The sequence below is a fragment of the Bombus fervidus genome, chromosome 9 (assembly GCF_041682495.2).
Source record: "Bombus fervidus isolate BK054 chromosome 9, iyBomFerv1, whole genome shotgun sequence".
Classification (NCBI taxonomy): domain Eukaryota; kingdom Metazoa; phylum Arthropoda; class Insecta; order Hymenoptera; family Apidae; genus Bombus; species Bombus fervidus.
Window position 1 is genome coordinate 7,304,525 of NC_091525.1, and position 21,313 is coordinate 7,325,837.

At 36.0% G+C, this 21,313-nt stretch overlaps 2 protein-coding genes across 3 annotated transcripts; both read left to right on the forward strand.

Annotated features, from left to right (window-relative positions):
- Positions 1–1,476: 1,476 nt before the first annotated feature.
- Positions 1,477–13,996, forward strand: LOC139990847 (uncharacterized). Of its 2 annotated transcripts, XM_072010400.1 has the most exons (11): positions 1,477–2,080; positions 3,400–3,539; positions 5,086–5,256; positions 5,456–5,663; positions 5,759–5,883; positions 6,258–6,391; positions 6,462–6,727; positions 6,800–6,944; positions 7,267–10,734; positions 10,825–12,978; positions 13,407–13,996. In XM_072010400.1, the coding sequence occupies exons 1-11, from the start codon at positions 1,902–1,904 to the stop codon at positions 13,860–13,862; spliced, it is 7,446 nt and encodes a 2,481-aa protein (XP_071866501.1). In that variant the 5' UTR covers positions 1,477–1,901; the 3' UTR covers positions 13,863–13,996. The 2 variants fall into 2 exon arrangements, with proteins under 2 accessions (XP_071866501.1, XP_071866502.1); XM_072010401.1 differs by lacking the exons at positions 1,477–2,080; positions 3,400–3,539 and adding an exon at positions 3,791–4,603.
- Positions 13,997–14,259: 263 nt separating this feature from the next.
- Positions 14,260–21,274, forward strand: LOC139990848 (uncharacterized). Its single transcript, XM_072010402.1, has 2 exons — positions 14,260–14,506; positions 17,102–21,274. The coding sequence occupies exons 1-2, from the start codon at positions 14,397–14,399 to the stop codon at positions 21,201–21,203; spliced, it is 4,212 nt and encodes a 1,403-aa protein (XP_071866503.1). The 5' UTR covers positions 14,260–14,396; the 3' UTR covers positions 21,204–21,274.
- The last annotated feature ends 39 nt before the right edge of the window (positions 21,275–21,313 follow it).

Sequence of the window (21,313 nt, forward strand, 5' to 3'; positions counted from 1 at the left end):
TCCATCGCTTTGTCATTTTTCAGCATAACTGAACGAAGGAAGACAAAAGTTAAAAAGTCACAGCTAAACAACGAACTTTCTAATTCGACAGCACCGGTTCGTCAAACATATGGGAGGATTGGCGTAGAGTATAATTGAGAATGCAAGGACGTCGTAAAGCTCAAGCGAGCGTAAAAATGACCGATGTGGTAAATTAGATGCTATCTGAGTACTACTTGCCGAATAAGAATCGAAACGCGATTACGATGACATCGTAGATAGTAATAAATGTCTGAATGTCTAAATAATAAATGTAATAAATGTCTAAATTTCGAAACAATTGAGAGATCAACGATACTTTAAAAATTCGAGTCACTTCAAGTCAAATTCAAGTCAACCAGAATATGGTTCAATAAAGGATCAAGATTCAATATAGAACCTTGGAGACCTGGATAATTTATGAATTTCGAGCTTCGATAGATCATCAGTGAAATATTATTTAACAAGCACTCCACCCATTTACTTCGATACCGAAAGCCATCATCCTCAGATACTGTAGTTCCATTTGTAATTAATGGGAACGCAAATGAATTTTTAGAAGCGTCCATGTAATCGGTAGACTGAAGACTCTATCTGACATCTCGCGAATTCTTAGCTTTCTGTTAACAAACTGAACGAAAGCTAGGAAAGTCGATAGGTTGAAGATTTTTATGAATATAATTAAAAAGATAATATCTAAATAAAAATTTGCTTCACACCATTTCATTTTTTTTAACGAATACTTCACTTTGAATATTTTGAGCATTTTTTAATATACTGATCAATATTGAATATCCAAATACGTGAAAATGATAATAGGTATATTTTCATCCTTATTGTAATCATTCCATGACCTATATACTATATTTTCAGAATTATGAATTTAAAGATATATTATCTGGATATCGTCAATTTGCAGAATTATTTAAGAGCTCGCCACACAACTCCTATGATCACTTCAATGACCTATTATATCACCCTGATCCCTTCCTGAAATTCTACCGGTTCGATTGATAGAATTAATGTTAACTTAGCTAAAACACCTCGTTAGATTTATCGTATTTTCGCTTAATTTGCAACGAACCATGAATTGAACGCTGCACTCGTGAGACGAATTCGCTTAGACGCGTGGTAATTGAGAATAGTGGAAAGAGCGAAAGTTAATTAACTTACGAACGAATATGGAATTTAAATCGTGGCAATTACTAACTATCCTTTAAAAGGTAATAATAAATAAATTTTGACTACATAATTATGTAAAACTAATCGCGATCGCAGCCAATCAGCTCATATTATCATTTACTATATAATTCATAATTTATCATGGCTACTAATTACGTATTGATGCAATTAGAAATTGTATATTAAATATTAATATGATTATCCGGGTCTCACTGCGTACATCTTGTAACTTCTACGTACATTTTCGAATCGATTTCTTTCAATAGTATAATCGCGACAATTCTATTACGTACCTTACCACAGCAACAGTGAAGTTTCAAAATATGTTATACAATACACGTAAAAGTTTCCTAAGGAGAGTGTTCAAACACTTTCATGAGCGTATATTACACTTTAAAACGCTAAGTTCCATTTATCACGATGACGTAGGAATTTCAACAATCAACCGGTGCATTCCGCTGTGCGTGCAGTTCGCGCTACTCCCAATTTTTTTTTACACAATTCGTAGCGATTTCGAAAGCGTTCAAACGTGCTACTTGTCAATCGATGCCATTTATTATTTTCCAAACAATCGTTCTTCAGTACGAATAAAAACCTTCCCGCGAAACGTCCCAAACGAACCAAAACCTTGAACAGTTTTCCAAGTACGAAATGGAAAGTTTCCTGAATTGATTCAAGTGGCAACTAAATCGATCGACAAAATGAAATATTTCAAGCAGAGCTTCTTCTTCTTATTCATTCTGTATGATCTCGTGATTGGTTCTCTAACCGAGGAGATAACGTTGAACGTCAACTTGAAAGAACCCATCGCTGTAACCGATGAGAAGTTCCTCAGTCTTACCATTGATCCAATAACCCTATTAGCCGGGAATGCGCTAAGGTACGTACGTTGAATTTATAACGCTCTCATTTCGGCTTTTTACGATAGCTAATCTTGTTCCATAATAAATGCGGTTATCCTACTTCGTGACTAAATTTAAAAGATTTTGAAAGTGGCGTCGAATATAAATTCAAACTTAATGATAAATATTTCGCGCGCGATAATGACACAATCTCGCGAAGAAAAAAAAGAAACGACCATGAAACAATTCGAGATCAATTTAAAACCAATCAATAGAATGCCAGGCACCGATAGCTCGTACAAAAACCTTTCGGAATAACTGTACACGTATAACCTTTGAATGAAACGCAAATCCAATCTAGCTTCGGCGAAATAAAGCGTGTACGTGTTTTAATTTAAATTTCAACCACCGCCGTCTCTTGCCAATACTGCTGTTATCGATCTTCGAAGAAATCGAAGTAGCGCAAAAACTAGGTGAAAATCTTTGAAAATCTCCGATAAAATCTTGTATGATTGAGAGAAGACACGCTTATGCGTGCTGAGTTATTCACAAGTACGTCCGAGGACTACAGAGGAAGAAGGTGATGAATTACATTTTTCACTTCTTACCGGACAGAAGCTTTAACATTCAATGCATTCAATCAAACTAATTTTGTATTACCGAAATTGTTTTTCCATTTGATCTTGCAGGTAGACATGTATTTTTCTACTCTCTTGGTAATTTAAAAAATATTCCTTGTCATAATATGAAAATATTGAAAAATATTCAAATATTGTTTGTTTTAAGAATTATGTCTTTGGTTGCACCTTCCTTCAATGGAAACTGGTTCTCTCTATTTCTAGCTATTTTATATAAAAATATTCCTTTCACGTATCGTGCTTTTTTCTCTGTGATCCTCGTGTGGACACATTGCTCGATTTATATCAATAATATACGAATATTAATGGAATATACGGTTTAATGGGGTAAAATAATGATCAAAAGGAATAATTTCTATCTCTTTGTATAGAACTAACTGATATATATCACGCAAAATTTAAATTGTTCATTTAAAACCTTGTCGATACAGCACTCAAATTAAATACACGATTCTTCCAAGTTTCAACCTTTTGTGACAGTGTAATTAATTTATCAATAAAATGGCGTAATATTCAGAATGTATCATTTAAAAGACAGGTTTAATAAAAGACAAATAGTCCTGTGTTTGCCTATATATTTCTAATTTTACAACTATATTAAATTCTATCAAAGATAACCAAGTGTTCATATTCTCAAGTACGTAGTGTGTGTATCTAGGACCAGATTGCCTAACATTATCGTATCTTTAACATGCGAATCGTGATCGTTGCAATTTCAGCACGGATTTCGAAAGAAGCATAAACATGGCTAGAGCCTTAGGTCCTGCATATTTACGATTCGCCGGACCAAATTCTCTTCCCTACTTCGGCGATAAGAATTCTCAAGACAAAGAGGATAACAGAAAAACAATACTATCTGGTGAGCTCAATTGCCAACTCTTTAATCCCTTTAGCTTATTTAAATAAATAATATACTAACTAATTAAACCGTAAATGTATCTATTTTCGGTAACACCAATTTCAAGTCTTCTTTACACAAACATCAGAGAAAGCTCTATTTCTATTATTAATAATTAAGATATCAAAGAGAAATTTTCCTGACAATTCGAAAGAAACTCGGTTAGCAAAGGAAATATTTATATCCTATATTATAAAATCAAGTCAAAGTAGACAAACGTTGGCTGACTTACGGACGGAAATGTACATAATCTACTCAGTTCGCCAGTTAGTAGATTCTCCTTCCATATACATTCTGCTAACTTGACTACGATACAGCCGATATACGGACCATTATCATGGTTAATTTAGGCAGTAATGTGAAGGACGGCGGCTTACAAAGGATCCACTTGCATCCGTTCACTTCAAAGTTACATTAACAACGAAACGCCTGCCACACATCTTCCTCGGCCAATTTCGCCGCCGATACAACACCGTGGTCAGCCAATTGCAGAAACTGCCTGCATTAACCTAAACAATGCTTCGTGCACCAGTGCACGTCCATACACGATACAGACGTGACGTGTTTTGCGAAGAGAAACGAGAACGTTTACGTACCATAGTTAGACACACATGCATACCATCAACATTCCATCTCGAACTGTAGACACCTGTTTCGTTCGTGGTTACCTCGCGTTACTTCAGCCACTCTCGCTGATTACATGCAAACCTTACACGCCTGTACCAAGGTGCAAACGTTAGCCACCTAACGAGCTTAGTAATTTAACATTCACTGCGTGACTTTACGACGTAATCCGATCCGACGCGGTATCAAACTCCGAGTCTTCCACCTGATCCAAATTTCAACCTTTGTGTAGTCTATTTATCATACCTAGCGTACATTCGATGGTGCAAATGAATAGGTCGATCGAAAGAAAGGTTGTAATTGGAAAAACACAGAATTCCAAGAAACTTTGAACCTTCTTTAGTTAGGTTGTCTATTGGTACAGCAGCTTATACCAGAATCAATTAATTGTACTATGTAATGTAAGTATCATTTCGTTCTATGGTATATCAAATGTGCATTAAAATATTTCGAGATAATTTGTTCCATAAGTCTACGCAAAATAAAAAATACAAGTGTAAAGATATAATATATAGAATTAATTTATTTAATTTTTACGCATTATATTAATCAGTTTTTTCAGTATATTTTGCTAGCTTGTGATTACGATAGTAAAGTAATTTTAAAGAATACTTTTGCTCTTAGAAATAATTATAGGAACTGAACTTATAACGAATAAGTAATTAATCGTACTGGACTAGAACTCAATCTTGCAAACAATAAAAAACACGATGTGGTGATACATGATGTGATCTCATTTGTTATAACATTCTGATTTTATTCCTAAGGGCTATTTGTTATAGTGTTCGTTCCTCGTAGAATCGTTCGCTGTGACATACTATACCATATTCTACGTAAAACCATCACCGTATTCTGTTCTATCAATAACGTTTCGTGATCGTAGAGTCAGATTGGGTTGTAGTCCATCAGTGGGCAGGAAAGGCAGGATTGGATGTGATCGACTGCATTTCGCCAGACAATCGACAAAAGGAATCGGAGGAATCCGAAGATGCGGAAAAAATAATTTCTTTTAGCGACCATATGCATTTTAACGCGAGCTGGCAACTAGGATATGGTAAATTAATTCAGCCAATTGAAACGTTCGAATCAGAAGTTACATTCATCAATTCCAAAAATTTCCAAAAATTAAACAAATCGCTTGCGTAACGAATTTAAGAAATTTACGAACGATGGAGTTGATCAGTATAGCTTTTGACAGGCTCGTTCGTTTAACCATGGAAAGGAAGAGATTTACTTTAAGCTCGATTTTCTAGAATGTCAAATTAGATGCGATCTATCAGCTGATGATCTAGGGAGACAGACGATGGCTTTGCGAAAAATACTCAACGAATTTCCTAGATATTCGAACAGTATCGTTGCTGGTCCCGATGTCGTGGCTTATAACACCGATAAACAACGAAAATATCTTCGAGATTACTTCAGCGTCGCCGCGCCTGCACTTTCGGCGATCACCTGGCATCCGTAAATTTCTTATCGTTATAGACTTGATAAAATTTCTTGCGCATCGTTTCACGTGGAAATATTAAATCGACGATACTATTTTAAATTGATTGCAGCGTGTTTGCCAGCATCATTTTGGGAAATGGAGGAGCTTTCATACATCAAGATAATTTAGAGCAGGATAAAGAAGAGATGTTCAGAGTTATAGGTCATTTCATACAGAATAAACCATTATGGATTGGTAAGAAATTTCCGATAGATAGTTGCGTGTCAGAAATTTCTTGTGGACGTATTAATTAAAAGGTTCATAATAAAATGAACGCTTGCCCGTATTTGCCTTTCGCCAGCAGAGCAAAGGAATACCCTGATATCTTTCATTCTCAAATGAATGAAAGTTTTCAAACAAGTTATTTATCGCGTCACATAATCTTTCCAATGTATCTGTAATTATACGATAGAAGACTTGTATCTAATTAAATCATAGGGTTGCGGACCTCGTGACAGAGGTTTCCATAGAAGCAGTTCATTTATTTTCCAGAATATCGATTTTTGACACCGATTAAAAATACATCATCGATAACATACAATCGTTAATTGTTATTATTTCGTTGAAAGCTGAGTCCAATCCAGAAGAATGCAAAAATTTATTCATCGGAGCGCTCGTTCTGACAAGAAGACTAGGAAACGCTGCAAAGATAAATGTAAAGGTGATGATGAGGAAACCAACAAACCTGACACGACCGACGCCAGTAAGTTTCTCAAAACATGAACGAATCCTCTTGTCAGAAATTGATGATGAACACGTCGATCTATACACAGGATTACTGGGTGTCATTACTTCACAAAACTCTCGTTGGACGAGAAGTATTCGATGCAAAGATTCAAACCAGCAACGAAAATCACATCTACCTGTATTGCCAATGCGCGAAAGCTTCGAATAAATACAAGAAAGGATCCATCGTGATCTTTGGTGTGAATTTAAGTCCTGAAGATGCCACGATTAATTTCCAAGCAGCCAAAATTACCATTGTTCACGAATACGTTCTTTCGCCGGGTTTCGATGCTGCTAACAGAATGTTTGCCAAGTGAGTATTGCAATCGTGTAAAGATATGAAATATTTTACTTTGCTATACACATATGCTCCGTCGCTGTTTAGAACTATTTTCTTAAACAATAAATTGCTGACTTTAACCAACGATACCGTTCCTGAGATATATCCAAAGGTTTTGAACGATACAAAAGGTGTGGATCTTCACCTGAAGTCGGGCGATATTGGTTTTTGGGTTGTTCCTGATCTACAGGTAATAATAAAATGCATTTCTCTATCGTTTTATTTATCTATAGTGTCTCGTGAGACTATTTGAACGTTTGTATAAATTAATTTTGAATGGAATTTTATAAGTAATTTTGTATAAATATATCACATGCCTTATAATGCTAGAACGTTTTAAATTTACGATACAAAAGTAATTTTTAAGATAATGTTATAAATTTCTACATACGTTTGCAGATTAGTTTCGAATTTAAAACAATTGTGTTATATCACAGGGCTAACGAAATTGTGAAAATTGTTATAGCGAGCCACTATATATTCCAGTCAAATGAATTGCCTGATTCTTCCAGGTAAAATCTTGCATGGAGAGTGATGTAACACAAAAGAAGGAAACTCTTATAGAAACAGAAATTCTACAAAACCTGGGAAAGGCGGAGGATGTAAGAATACATGTGACCAGATCTGTGAAAGATCAAGCAACCATAAAAAACGAAAAACGGAGACAGAGAAGTAACATCGCAATATGTAAGTCGAATATAAAAAGGGAACTCAAAAGACTAAGGAGATTCGTGAAAAAGAAATTAGACGATTACGAGAGTAAATCGCTACTGAATATCAGAGGATTATCTAATGAGGAAACTAGCGAAACCTCGAAGCAACCTGAAGAAAGCGTACAAGATGGATTACAAGAATTCAAGGAACGTCTTTTGCGTTTCAAAAACCTAATGGATTCGAGCGATACGAGGATTGAACTGAAAAAACCGATAAGCGATCTTATCACAGACGCGATTTCTCTAATGTTGAAGATACAGAATACTCTAAGAACTATGAAGAATAAAACCGAAAGTAACGAAAACCGAGTAAAATCATCTCGCAGCGTAAAAGAGTCTCTGAATACTTTGTACGATCGTTTGACTCGCACTAACTTGGACGAGTCGATCAATCCTCAAGAGAACAAGATAGATCAAAGATCTAAAAGGACTAAGAGGGATCTACTCGCCGAGATTGGGGAATCTGTGGACAGTCTTTTACGAAAAGGATCCAGAGACGACGACGTCAAAGAACGTAAATGTGATTCAAAGATTGGATGGTTGAAGAATATTGAAAAAAAAACGCGACCGAGTCTCGTGCAATTTGAAAGCGACGACAGTGGAGAGAGCACTTTACGCAGGATTTTTGATACAAATCCGGTAGAAGATTTTTCAAACGACGATGTATTTTTTGGAGATTCCTCTCTAAACAGAGACTATGATTACGTCTTTGCTGGAAACTCTCCTTTGAATAAAGATCGCTCGAGGAACGATGAACAGAGAAATCGAAAGATCGAAGGAAATTCTCGGAAGAAACCTTCGAAGATGGATTACCTGAACGATCATCTATGGACTGAAGTTGATGACACCGATGATTATCCATTTTACGATCCCATAGATTTCATCGAAGACTCAAGACCCTGGAAAGATCCAATGGAAGTAGCTTTGGGAGACTCTATCGAACTGTCGGAAGAGCAAATATATGAATCTTTGAAAAATAATGAATTTGATGATGAGAACGAATCTAGAATCATAGGAATTGAATCAAACAAAGATCACGAAGCTCAGGATGACTATTACGAATCCAATAATTTTCCAAGGAACCATAGACTCGTATATGGCCCTTTGATCGATCCTGATGCATTTATTATGAAAACCTATGGGTCTGGAAAAAATGACAGAGCTGGTAATAAGAAGGAATTTAGGGTCGTAGGAAGCCAATCAAACAGAGTTCAGAGAGTACAAGGCGATAAAAGTAGATTAAAAGGAATGGATGATTACTATGAATGTACTGATTTTCCTAAGAACCATAGATCCACATATGGCCCTTTAATCGTACCAGACGCAACCATTCTTCGATATACTTTGAGTAGACAGCCATCCAATAAAAGGAAGAATTACGCAAATGAAAAAGCTTCTTCTGATTACTACTTAAGGTCTATTCTGAAAGGATTCGATTTCCCGATCGAAGCTGATTATCCTAGAAATAAAAAACTTAAAAGAGAAAGCAAAGATTTGCACGCTGTACTTGATCAAGAAATGATTAACGAAGACGACGCGAACTCGAAAAATTGCAACTGCAGGGTCATCAGACACTCGAAAGGTCGACCGAAGAGAGAAGCTATCGAATCAATGGAATCTGAAATAGAACAAATCCCAAAGGAGGCAAGCATGGGTTTTAGAAAAGACATAGTTAAATCAGGTGTACGCGAGGATGCAGACGTAGAGGTGTTCTCAGAACTCAGAGAGGAGCTTTTAGAGAAAATAAATTCGCAAGCTGAATCTTCAAACCCGAAGATTGGTCGAGATACAAAGACACCGTTACAAATTGAAGCTAGCACAGAGGATTTGAATGCAAATACAGCTTCATCGATCCTACACGATGATTCGGACAAAGAAGAATTTTTAGAATTCAAATCCTCGCCTATAGAAAATGCAGAACCGTCAAATGAATCTGGGAGTAAGAAAATCGTACAAGATAGAGAAGAGGCGTCATCGGAAATTGAGAAAGAGGAAAATATTGGGGCGAAGTTTGAGCCAAATATTCCCTCTCTGCAAAGCAAATCAGATCTTAAATTTTATTCTCAAATTCTACCTACTGATCAATCGACAATTTTAGACTCAAAAGAAGAGACGAGCTCAGCTGGATCTTTGGAAACATTGAAACACGACGAGAAAGTGTTTTTTCATGGGCAATTCGATAAAAAGAATGAAAAGGACACATCGACTTATAGTGCAAGGTATACTGCGGTTGATCAAAGATATTCTACGCCCGATCAAGGATATTCTACGCCCTTCGTCGTTGAAGAGTTTGCAAAGGAAAAGGGAGAAACTGAGGAGGCTGAAGAAGCTGAAACTCGGAAAGTAGGGAGTTTAAGCACGACAGTCAAGACGGCCACTTTATCAGAGGAAACTATCGAGGAAGAATCTGAAAACAATTACGATAACGGTAACACTGTCGGAGCAAGCTCGAAACGAGAGATTAAACTGGAGCAAGTTCCCCATGAAAAAGTGAGGCTCGCAAACCGGCCTCGCTCACCTAAACAAAGTAAGAAGCAGACGAAATTAAATGTTTCTAAGCCTCAAGAATCTAAACTATGGAAGAGAATAAGAACACTGAAGGCGATAAGGGATCTATTTCGTAAATTGAAAGAGTCGGGCACTATGTCTGCCCCAAGGTTGAGATCGCCCAAGTATGAGGAACAACGAAGAAATCGAACGGAACGGCTTAAACAATTACGGAAGAAATTAAGTAACAAAGGACAAGTGACGTTAAAGAAATACGAAAAAAATGACAACGATATGGTAGAGAAGGAAAAGGACGAGCAGAAGAGAAGTCTGAAAAGAAGAGAGATTTGGGAGACGGTCAGAACCAGCGAAGATTTTGCAGATATGATCGATCGCGAGAGATTAGCGTATATATTAATGTATCCACCAATGCAGCACGATTTGAAGAGAGAAGCCAGTACGAGCGACGAGGTAGAAACGATAGAAGTACCAGTAACTGAGATCATCAGAGCGAAAAATGTCAGACAAAGAGTTTTTACTCCTGATAATCGAAGAAACTTTCGCGACACTACAATTATAGAACATCCTAATCCTGATAAATTAAAAGAGAAGATTATACAATTGACTAATTTATATCAGAGTAAAATATCAAGAGGAGGAAGATCTGATGAAAATAAGGGAAATGATAAGGTTTATTTTGCTCTAGTGGAAGACGTACAAAGACCACGAATATTTTATTACGAGGAAGATCCAGAAAATGAAGGGAAGAGGAATATGCGGGTAATTCATTTGTTTCTTATTGTCTTTCATCAGGATCCTCCTTTATTTAATTAATTGTACACTTTTTCATTTAATTAAATTGCTCAACAGGCACTGTCGTCGCGTCCCTTCTACAATAGCAAGTACAGGCGCAATCGACTGCTACAGAAGCCTTACCGGGAAAGTTTTAAAGCCGCTCAATATACTAAGGAAGAATCAGATGAGTTCCCCGGGGGCAAAGAAATATACATAATCGATCCCTCCGAGTACAAAGGAGGACATCCTTCGTTGCAATTGTACAGTCCACCGACATCGAGAACCAATTCACGGGGAAAGATCGCTCCGAAAAATAAGTACGAAGTCAATTGGGATTCTATCTCGAGCTCCGAGCCTTACAGAATTCGTCAAACAACTGACAAACGCGAAGGAAAAATGCCAAGTGAAAATTCTCAAAAACCGTCGAGGAGCGCTGAAAAACTTTTACAAATTTTAATCGAAAACCTCGACTCTGAAACTACTGACAAACTTTTTAAGAAATTAACAGGACGCAGTGTAGCGGACGATAAAGGCGAACATTTCACCAATTCGATTTCAAAATCGAAAAAAGAAACCGGAAGGAGACAATCAGAGGAAGATAAGGAGCTCGAGATCATTTTTGAAAGTAAGGAGAATTCTAAGGAAAGTGCGTCTTTGGATGATGATATGCAAGGCATCAAGAGACGAAAGAAAAACTATCGAAATGTTTCGAAAGAAAAACTATCAGAAGAAAGTGTAGAAGAGGATGAGGAGTCCGAAAAAATTTTTGAAAGTAGAGAGAATTCTAAGGAAAGTGTGTCTTTGGATGATGATACACAAGACAGCAAGAGACAGAAGAAAAACTATCGAGATGCTTCGGAAGAAAATGTGGAAGAAGATGAGAAGTTCGACAACATTTCTGAAAGTAGAGAGAATTCTAAAGAAAATGTGTCTTTGTATGATGATATACAAGGCAGCAGGAGACAGAAGAAAAACTATCGAGATGCTTCGGAAGAAAATGTGGAAGAAGATGAGAAGTTCGACAACATTTCTGAAAGTAGAGAGAATTCTAAAGAAAATGTGTCTTTGTATGATGATACACAAGGCAGCAGGAGACAGAGGGAAGACTATCGAGATGTTTCGGAAGAAAATGTCGATGAGGATGAAGTAGATAAAGAATTCGAAAAAGTTTCCGAAAGTAGAGAGAATTCTAACCAAAGTATATCTTTAGATGATGATACACAAGGCAGCAGGAGACAGAGGGGAAATTATCGAAATGTTTCGAAGGAAAAACTGTCGGAAGAAAATTTGGATGAAGATAAAGAAGATGGGGAGTTCGAGAACATTTCTGTAACCAGAGAGAATTCTAAGAAAAATGTGTCTTTGGATGATGATACACAGAGCAACAGGAGACAGAGAGAAAACTATCGAGATGTTTCGGAGGAAGAAATACAACCTGAAAGAGCGGATGTTTCTGAAACGCTGATTCCTGGAGAGAATGCCACAAACGCTAATATTTCTAAAGGAGATTCAGAAGAAGAAGCAACGCACATACGAATGCGGAGAAATGCGAATACTAGATCAAAAGAAGAATATTTGAAGTCTGTGCCTTCGATTTTAATGCGTAAAATATCGAAAGTAAGTCAGAAGACTGAATTGGATAACTATTTACATGTAAAACAGAGTCCAGGAAAGATCTCTGGTGAAAATCCATCTAAACTGAGAATTGAAAAAGCGAAAGAACGTTTCAACGTAGTTCCTGATAAAAAATTCTACGGTAAATCGGTAGCAAATATAAAGAAACAGATTTATTTAACGAAAACAAGAAATAACGATGAATTTAAAAAATATCAATATTTTCCTAAAAATCTGAAAATTACAAGTACTTTACCATCGAGATCACGTAATTCTTTTACTAAGAAAAACTCTGTCGATCCATATAGAAAACTATTTAAAGACTACCAAAATGAGTCAGATTTCATAGAGAAAGGATCAGAATTGAGAAAAAGCAAAAAACGTTCAGACGATGCTTCGTATAAGGAGGAAAATGTATCCAAGGTGCAAGAACTTGGTAATGAAAAGAAAAATGAAAGGAATAAGAAAAGTAACAAGGAGATGGATTTAAAAGAGGAATCACTTTCTAATAAACGTGAAGTATTAATGGTGCTGCCGTGGGTAAAAAGATCCAGCAGACCGCGGAGAGAAACGATAGATCAAGAGAAGATCGGCAAGAATAATAAAGCGGATAAGGTAAGGCTTGATCCTTTATCTTTGTAATAAAAAAACAAAGAACTCGGAATAAACGATTTTGAAACTAATTATCTCTAAATTTAAAAGTGCAAAAATCCATAGAATATCCGTAAGAATACGAATATAAAAAAATAAATATATAAAATATCGAAAGTGATAAAATAGTCGTAATAATATTTAGCGAATGAAGCGAATCTCTGCTTAGATTCTATTTCTTTAATTATATTCATAAAGATATGAATTTTCACGTTCATTCTCAGCTTTATAATTACCTACCTATATAATAATATTCATGATACTATTATATTCATCGATTCGTCTGAATCTCTCTCGAGCTATACTGTTAAAAGTTTAAAAACGAATAATAGTGATTTTCTTTTATCTTCTGTATTAAAATTTGCATAAAATTCAAATGGTTTTCTTTCAAGGTACAACCATTTGTACTGCAACATCTAGACGGATCTTACAACCCAAAGAATCCGATATCCAGTCAGATCGACGACGTCGAAAAATCTTTGATTCAGAAGATACCACTTGAAAAATTTACAGCGAAAGGGAATATTAACAGGAGAAAAAATATAAAGAGAAATAAAAAAGACGATGATGGATTGTCATCGCTTCTACAGAAAAGCATACCAAAGTTAGGGAACGTTGTGGTCAATGGGTTAAATAAAGCAGAGAATTTTACTGGATCGGTGGAACAGTTAATTATGAATCTGGATGAGAAGTATAACAAGACTCTGAAAGAGGAACCACGAGGCAATTCTACAATGTCAGTTGACCCTGGTCAGAGTATTTTTCACAATGCGATAGTGAACGTGAAGAAGTTTTTTATATTACTTAATGGTATCACTAATATTCTTCGAGATATCCATAATCCATAATAATATATTTTGCATTATTAAACGCTACATAATTTATAAGATATATATTCTGATTTTCTATCTACACTATTTTTGTAATTTAATTTTCTAATATTTTAATATCTTTGATCAAATAAAGATTACTGCAAATTATATTTGATTTCGATGAATGAAATTAATTCTGCTCCCAAATACAAATAAAACACACATTGATGCAATGTATAATCTATTCTTTTTAAAAACATTACTAAATATAATCTACATAAAACGTATATGTAATATCGTTTACATTAGCATCATTTATTGATGTTCCACATGTAGTAAGATACATAACAAATTTACTCCTTTACATTGCAAAATGCAATTACCTGACACCATAAATTTTGCAATACAAACATATCAAAACACGTATGCAACTTTGAGGGATATATGCATCGGATGCCAAGTTCTACAGTTGTCCATCGATTTCAGTACACATCACTTCGAGCTAGTAAGCAGCTTAATGTTAAACGCGCAACGACTCACCAATGATCAAGAGTGACTTCCACGATCATCATGCATCCTCCTATCTTTACATGGTTCTTGCTTCTTACGCTCATTGCAACATCATACTCGAAAAGCATCAACATTAACAGCGAAGACATCGAAACTCTTACCACTGACAGGTAAGAATTGCTTTTTCTATTCAACAAATCACATACATTTACCGGTCATAAGTATTTGATTACGTTGAGCAATTTGGTCAAAAGGCTCATTTTTCTGTTATATTTGAATAAATAAATGAAATAAAAGAATTTCTTTGTATCGTCAATATTCTTTACTTCATAAAACACCTGGGATCAAATTATCACAACCGTTAAATGAAATACTAAGTTTATTATGCAACAGGTGCTTAGAAGATCTTGAATATTCCAAAATCAATTGTTCATTGATACTTGAAAAAATAAAGCCGAAGCTGAACGTGAACAACATGAACCAAATGAACAACCTAGTACTAGCTATAGTACATGGTTACCGAAGTTAAATTAGATAAAAAGGTTTTATTTGAGGTAATTGTATTCTATGTATGTGCAGTAATGCGTTCAAATATTTATAGACGATAGTGTATGTAAAGTGAGTCCTCGCGGAAACATATCTCAAATCTTATTCTTTAAAAATGCGGCAGTCTGTTGTAGTAGTCCCACATATATTCCCCGGTGAATGCGACTATCATATTTACGAAAGATAATTCAACAAATTTTCTCTAAAATATATTTCAGCGCCCCATACTGTAGGATTTGCTACTCCCTCATAAATTCTCTTTATCCTGTATCATTTATCTAGCTTCCCACCGAGTACATCGGAACATTCTTTCGATTTTTCAAACGACCTTCCTTCTTGGACGAATTCCGGATTAGGAACCAATCTGCTGGGTTGCAAGCGCAAAAGTATGTTAGTCGCCCAAGAGCAACGCTGGCGCAACTTTTAGCGTCAGCGTCACTTAAATTACACACCGTCGACTTGCTTACCAAGATGATAAAATTTCGAATTCGAAAGAAAGCACCGAATCAACATAATTTATACCCATACGCGCACGCGTGTGTGTATGTGTGTGAATCGCGAAATAAATCGGAAAATCTCGTAGCATTTTCAATGAGTCTTGCAAGTATATTTATTCACCGACTCTTTTAGCTACGATGAATTTTCTTATGGGATCCTGAAGTGTTTTAATGAAAATTCGAATCACAACTTACGATTTATAACTGACAAGCTCAACGTAATCAAAGATTAGCAAAACCTTGCGATATATGCTATTTTAAAATGAAATTATGACAATATTTATATACATCTGAGATTCTCCAGGATCCCACGACAACAATTAGGGGTAAAATATTGAGTTGTTCGGAAAGTTCGTAGTATTTTCAAGTCGTAGAAACATTCGATAAGACACTGTTACATCTTGTGTATCGTAGAAGAATAAATTAAAAGTATCGGATCTTATTGTCATCATTTATGTATACTATTATCTTTTGTTATTTAGCATTTAATGACAAGAAACAGAATACTTTAAAAAGCTACAAAAACTGTTTGATACAAGTAAAACTAGCCGGTTAAAAGAAACAGTGCATAGATTAATTAATAAAATTCTAATTCTATAAGAAAACTTTTCAAACAATCCAATATTTTTATAGGATATATTTCTGGTCACTCACCAAGAGGTAACTCGAACGATCCCTGTCACGGCCTTGACTTCTCATATTCCACCGGAAGTACCGGACATCGCAGGAGATCGCGTTTGATTAAATAATACTCACTATTTCACTTTATAAAATTATACGCGTATAAAATCGTACCGATTTTACGCATGCTATCGCGATCACGGTCAAAGCTAGACTAATTCAAGGGCGCTCGAAACCCTCGTTCTATTCTCAAGACGATTTTGTGTTTACGACCTTCTAATAACATCGTCTCGCTGCGCATATTTTCCAAACGTTGTTTCTCTTTCCGGGAAGTATCGAGGCTTCACGACGAAAACAAAAGTTCCTGAAATTATAATACAATATGATCAGCTCGTCGAAACTTAAACATTTCAAATAAACGCTGTAGAAAGAAATTTATGATTATTTTACTTACGATGTTTGTTATGATTAAGAAATATTATTAATTTATAGCAGCTATACATTAATGTATTAACGTGTATCTACATTTTATAATATTTTAATTAAATGATTGCTCGGAAGTGCAATTACGAAAAACTTCATCCTTCTTGTATTGTAGTATAGTATATATAATCATATTATTAAACTATATAATAAGATCATTTTCAGATCATGTATTAATGTGTACCTACATTTTATAATATTTTAATTAAATGATTGCTCGGAAGTGCAATTACGAAAAAATTCATTCTTCTTGTATTGTAGTATAGTATATATAATCATACTAATATATATATAATCATACTAATATATATAATCATATTATTAGACTGTATAATAAGATCATTTTCAGATCATATCATTTTATATAAGATCTTTTTGTATCATTTTGTCCTATTATCTTCTGCAAGTGAAATATCAAACTATGACTGTTATATCAAAGATTTTCGCCATTTTATTAAAACATTCCGATACGTGTATTATTCATAAGTGTTTTATAAATTATTTAAAAATTTAATTTTATCTCAATTATTGAGACAATTAACATTTCGATATTAATAGTGCCATAGATATACATATATACACATGTGTTTAATATAGATGATCGAACTTTTTTTCCAGAACTAGTACTACAATCTCAGGTACTTCACCAATGCAAGATGAACCTGACTCCAAAGATAGTAATAAAAGAAGTTTGCTAATTCTGGTGCCAACAACCAAGGGAAAAGAGAATACAAAGTGCCAAAACGAAAAAACGAAACGATGTAAGACACCGTTCCGCAGGGAAAAGATTTCAGCGCGAGTACCCAAGGAATACGCGTTGAAATCGAAGAATACAGAAAACTCTCCAAACAATGAAGGAGATCGTGAATATTTTGTTGGTCTAAAGCCAAACTTGCAACTGCTTTCTTCAAAGAGACCTCTGACAAGACCTAGACTACGCCCAATCACAATAGAAGAAGCAAAGAATTTAACTTTTCGTGACGAAAGTTTAATAGACTCGCTTCGAAAAGAATTCGCACTCAGAGCTCCTACTGTGGGTGCTGCTCAAGAAAATATGACGTCAAAGACGAGTATATACGATGATGGTAAATTCATTTGCTACTGCAAAGAAAAAGATAATTCTTCTTCTGAAAAAGACACGTCAGATGTTGCTCCAAAGCCACGAAGAACGAAGAAACCTACAATAACGAGGAAACCTAACAATGAAAATCCACTTATAGGTAGCGTGCAACGTTTAAAACCAGCTCACGCAAATGTTCCACATCGATCACCTTTATCCAAAAAATTGCCTGCGGCGTACCCTATCGTTTCTCGACATTCGCCTATTGGCTATATACCCAACAATGTAAACCCAATTTCTCCCCAGAAGGGACACGGAACAATACCGTACATTCCATACGTTTATCACCCAAATCCTCGACCTTCCATGACCGGGATCCCAAGTCAAGAAAGAACGCCAAATATTAATATTCCATTGAAAGCATTTGGTAATAGACCCAATTCGATCGTTGAGCAACGAACACCGATTGGTCAACACGATTCAAATAAATATCAACCAACTGTTGGGCAAACTCAGCGTCCTCCAAATATGGTTGGCGATAGTCTGTCTCAAAATACGATTCCTGCAACATCTTCAAAAACATTTGTAGAAGAGGATACTTCGGGTAGTAACGAAGAAGATTGCAATGATCCTGATTACAATTCGCAATCCGTGCAACCAGAATCGAAAAATCACTTAACATCTATGGGACCGATTGAATCTTCCAAAAAAGATCCTAATCTACAGGCTGCTAATCCTAACACGATTGATGCAATATCTACGGGCTTTGGAGACGAATTCGCGGATGAATACGAAACGACGGACAGCGGAGCCCTAGATTATTCCAATATTAAGGAAGTTACAGCGGCGTACTTCACGTCGAAAGCCTATGACAACGAAACTGGGGACGACGGATCCAGCGACTACGGTGATCTTATAAGCAACACGGAAACTGCTGTGAATCCAAGTTCGGGAGAGAATCGTTATTATAATGTCAATTTACAGAGTAAGCATAATGATCTGACAGAAAATTGCAAAAAACCTGCAAGTGCTGGGATGAACTTGTATACAAAAGATCTAAATAACGCGGAGGATCCTGATCAAGGAAATGCTGAGAATTCGGAAGAATCTGAAGAAGATGGACTGAACTTGGGCACAAAATATTTAAATGGCGCGAACGACCCTGATCAGGGAAATATTGAAGAGAACGTTAAGTTGGAAGGAAATAATCCTAATTGGAATGAAGAAGAATATGCAGGCGATGATCCAAACCAGAATTTAGAACCTACTTTGAAGAGTACAGAAGAAAATGAAGAGGATTCTGAGCACAGAGAATCTTCTCTTATAGAGGAAACAAGGACGTTGAATTTTGGAGATTCGAAAAACTCAAATGAGGCCGATACGTCAGCAAGGATCAATGATAAAGACGATCCATCGAACCAGAAATTTTCCGCGGAAGATTCTGTGAGTGAATTGCAGGAAACGAACAATAATTCTGACTCGTTAAGTAGCGATTACGAAATGGAAAATGTCGAACCTAATAAGTCTGAAGAAAGAGGCGAAGGAAGAAGTCCAACCGAAGGTTTTATAAATATGGGCAATGAGGAGGTGGGAACAGAACGAATGACGATCCAGAACAACAAAAATGAGGACGATCCTTCCCTGCAGTCGACTTTGGAATCAAGCAGAAACAACGATGATACTATAAGAATAAATGATCCATCGAAACAGCTGCCTTTCTGTAACAACACGTTGCTCCAGAAATCGATAAAAACGGTAATTAATAGCTTTGCCACCGGTGACTCGTCTGAAATGGATGGCAACGAGAATGAAGAAACGGTGGGTTCAGCAAAGGACGAAGATCTACTGCCGGAAATTGTACAAGTTCCGAACTTGAAAAGCATTTTGTCCATGCCGTCGATAGAGAACACTGTTCTGGATAAAGTAAAGAATCTTCTGTCGAAAGTAACTGGAATGGATAGAAAGACCTTTGACAGTGACTGGGCCACCAACGTGATCAAAGATAATTTACGACACACGTTATCTGCTGCGCCTAGTTCCAAAGCAGTACTTCCACCGATGACTGTCGAGGAGCATCAATTCAAAAATGGCAAATGGGTGACGAATTTGGTTACATTGGAACCTTCGAACGAAGAAGATCATGCTCAGACAAATTTACAAAAACTGCAGACTCGCGTTAAAAACCTTTTGCGTGACCCAGCTGTTGGTTTACAGGCAGCTAAGAATCCTGCTGTTCAGAACATGATCGTACAAAGCATTCGACATACCTTCAAGCCGAAAAACGTAACAGACGATGAAAATATCGATTCGATTATTCAAAGCACATTAAACAAGGAAGTAAGCATAATGGAAATGGAAAATGAAGACATGCCCACGACAGAGGATATACCTGAATCTACCACTTTTGATATTTCGAATATCGATATGAATAAGCTTCTGGATATTGCCAAAAGTGAAGTAGATGTAGACGATAAGAAAGAAAGTGAATCCACTTTACAATCGTCTATATATGAAAAAGGTATAGAAAATCAAGAAACACTTTCTTCGATGGAATCTTCGGATAAAGAAATGATAGGAGAAGCAATGAATTTTGAAACAGAGGATGCTACCAGTTATCCAATCACTGAGATAGATCAGGGTACAGAAGAATCTTCTCAACAAAATGAAACACCGAATAATGCAGAAGAAACTGAGATCGAAGAATTTGAGACGACGACGTTGGAAGAAATTCATGAAGTTGCAACATATAATTCGATTTCCACCGAAAATTGGAACGTTGCTGCTACCTTAGATACTCAGGACAAATCTCTATCTACGGAAACAGAAGATTACACGCCTGTAGAATATGATTCTCCATCAATGAATCCAGCAGAAAATGCTGATGTTATGCGTACAGAAGCGGCTGAAAGTACGGAAAGATCGATGGAATTGGAAAATAAGAATTCGACAACGGCGCTTTATGATGATGATGCTACTTCCGCAAACGATTTTACTTATTATTTGGGGAAAATCACGAAGAAAAATGAAAATAACGCGGACGACGTGCAAAGTCTTCAAAATTCCGAGTTGTTTTACATCGGTGACGGTGTCAAACTACCCTTGGAGATAAGAAAACTACACGATGGTTCTTACGCTTTATCGATTTCTAGGAAGATCTGCGAACAACTATTAAATAAGGAGTGCCCTTGTTGCGTACCAAAGAAAGGTAACGTTCTTCAAACTGTGAAGCGAAATTTAGAAACGGAAAATGCTGATAAGACAGATGGAAGAATTTTCAAACGCGAATCGATGAAATCAGTTTCACTGAACGAACGAGGAAGATATGATTCAGCTGACGACAGCTTACAGATTTTCTCGATGCCCGTGGAAACTTTCGCGAGAAGATACAATCTATCTCTGAATTCGGGGAAAATGCAAACTGCGTGGAATTTTAGCGCGGAAGAAAAGATTAATGAGCGATCAAAAAATTATAAAACTAATGCTGATGCCAAAGAAAGCAGGATAAAAAATAATCCACGCGATGATGCAACAAGCTTTGATTTTGAGAGATATCGATATCAACGTAACATCAATGAAGACGCGGACAAACGAGTAGAAATAGTGACAAAAGTATTAAATTGGTTAAAAGACATAGTATTAACTACAAATAATAGAATATAAACATATTTTTATTATTTTAAAATGTATAATGTATGTCATTATTCTATAAGTTAGTTGATTACATTTTAATACCTTTTTATACTTCAGTATGTTATATTTGTTTTCTAATT

What these genes read in the sequence shown, in the direction of transcription:
- LOC139990848 (XM_072010402.1), top strand. Translation starts at nt 14,397, where the DNA reads ATGCATCCTCCTATCTTTACATGGTTCTTGCTTCTTACGCTCATTGCA. An exon ending in GAAACTCTTACCACTGACAG is followed by an intron (nt 14,507 to 17,101) that starts GTAAGAATTGCT and finishes CTTTTTTTCCAG; the next exon opens with AACTAGTACTACAATCTCAG.
- LOC139990847 (XM_072010400.1), top strand. Translation starts at nt 1,902, where the DNA reads ATGAAATATTTCAAGCAGAGCTTCTTCTTCTTATTCATTCTGTATGAT. An exon ending in CAGAAAAACAATACTATCTG is followed by an intron (nt 3,540 to 5,085) that starts GTGAGCTCAATT and finishes TCGTGATCGTAG; the next exon opens with AGTCAGATTGGGTTGTAGTC. An exon ending in AGAATAATAAAGCGGATAAG is followed by an intron (nt 12,979 to 13,406) that starts GTAAGGCTTGAT and finishes TTTTCTTTCAAG; the next exon opens with GTACAACCATTTGTACTGCA.